Source organism: Pelobates fuscus, chromosome 3, assembly GCF_036172605.1.
Source record: "Pelobates fuscus isolate aPelFus1 chromosome 3, aPelFus1.pri, whole genome shotgun sequence".
NCBI lineage: Eukaryota > Metazoa > Chordata > Amphibia > Anura > Pelobatidae > Pelobates > Pelobates fuscus.
The window spans coordinates 410,961,111-410,963,047 of record NC_086319.1 but is presented as its reverse complement, the minus strand read 5'-3'; the positions used below and the strand labels follow the sequence as shown (position 1 = coordinate 410,963,047).

At 43.3% G+C, this 1,937-nt stretch overlaps 1 protein-coding gene across 1 annotated transcript; it reads left to right on the top strand.

The window, feature by feature from the left end:
- The first annotated feature begins 642 nt into the window (after positions 1-642).
- LOC134602017 (olfactory receptor 5J3-like) lies at positions 643-1,644 on the top strand. Its single transcript, XM_063446519.1, has one exon. It carries the CDS (start codon positions 643-645, stop codon positions 1,642-1,644), a length of 1,002 nt encoding a protein of 333 aa, XP_063302589.1.
- The last annotated feature ends 293 nt before the right edge of the window (positions 1,645-1,937 follow it).

Genomic DNA, 1,937 nt, shown 5'->3' with positions numbered 1-1,937 from the left:
GGGATTCCCGCCCGGCGGACGAAGCCGGCGGGCGGGAATCGGTACATGGCGCACGAGGGACCGCCGGAGTCTTTCTCCGCGGTCCCGACGGTCGGCACGGGAGGCGGTCAGAAGACCGCTTTCTGGCGACCATAAAGCAAACAAGCACACAGGGAAAAACAGTGGGCAAACCCAAAGGCAGAAAAGAAAAAGCAGAAAATCGGAGGAGCAAAAATACATGTGAAGCACCCAAAGCATAAAACGGAATGCAGGAAAATAGAAACCAAGCAATAAAATAGGAAAATACAATTCAGTAGAAAGGAATAAATTATACACATGAATAAATTGCATTTCCAAAATGTCCCATATAAAAAAAAAAACCCACAGCCACCCAGAAAAACAGGAGGCAGTGGTACTCTGACCTGTACTGTCCGTGGAGCAGCAAAGAAAGAGGGAATGGTGGCTTAGGAGGAGCCTTATATAGATACCTTATGTTTTTGTCTTTGGTGTTTATCTCTCTATGTTAATGTGCTGCTGTGGAGTTCTAGTAAAGAGAGAATTAAGCAAATATGAAGCCTCCTGTCATGCTATAAAATTACAAATTGGTGTCTGTTTAAAAATATACATAATTTAACATCACAACATTTTCTTTTCCCGCAGACAATGAATGTCATAAACCAGACCACTGTCACTGAGATTATTCTACTCGGATTTCAGGATCTACTACACTTCAAGGTTTTATTTTTAATTGTCCTTCCTGTTTTCCTCATTATGACCGTATGCGGAAATATTCAGATTATTTGGCTGGTGGCATCTACCAGCAGTCTCCAGTCTCCCATGTATTTCTTCCTAACGCAACTGTCCATTTCTGATTTACTTGTTACAACAACTATTGTCCCCAAAACACTTTATATAATTTATAATGAAGGGGGCACTATATCCTTTTCAGGTTGCCTTATTCAGTATTATTTTTTTGCTTGCTCTGAAGCCTCTGAATGTTTTCTTCTGTCAATAATGGCTTATGACAGATATCTGGCCATCTGTAACCCTCTGAGATATCGCTCTTTAATGAATTCTGTGTTACGTGTTACATTGGTTATCATCACTTGGCTATTAAGCCTTTTTGCATCATTAATTATACTAATATCAGTAATTCAGTTTCAGTTTTGTGGCCCAAATGTTATTGATCATTTCTTCTGTGATCTTGTCCCACTATTAGAACTTTCTTGTTCAGACACCAAGTTACTTGAAATGGAAATTCTTATATTGTGTGTACCAATAACTATCACTCCACTCATAAGTATTGTAGTATTTTATGTGCATATTGCCCAGGCTGCCCTTAGGATTTCCACCACAATTGGAAGATCAAAAGTCTTCTCGACTTGTAGTTCCCACCTCACTGTGGTTTCCATTTTCTTTGGCACTATAACAGGAATTTATATGATTCCCACCAATAAGAAATATGTGACTGCCAACAAAATTGCTTCTTTGTTATACACTGTGGTGACCCCAATGATTAACCCGATCATATACAGTCTGAGGAACAAGGATATCAAGGAAGCCGCAAAGAAAAGCATTGTTAAAATGAATAAATACGGAGGGCGGAGCCTAACCACGCAAGTGAATGGGCGCCTAAACCGCGAGCTCTGCCGAGACCTTGCCTGATCGAGAGCCATCAAACGCATCTGAGCCCCCCCCATGACCCCAAAACCACACGCCCGAACCCCCTTACTCACCCTCCTCCATGGGTGGCGGCAGAAAACCCCGCGACTCGGCGGTAGCCCCGATCTTCAAACAATGCACAGAGAGGGCCCAGATGCCATCTTGGGAGCGCTCCCCAGCAGAATCGGACACAAAAATTAGCAGCCAGGCGGCCCCTGCACGGGCAGATGCCCCTCTAACCAGGCAAGACATGAAAGGCTTCCTGGCAGACTTTCAAAAGTCAGTGGCAGAAGAAC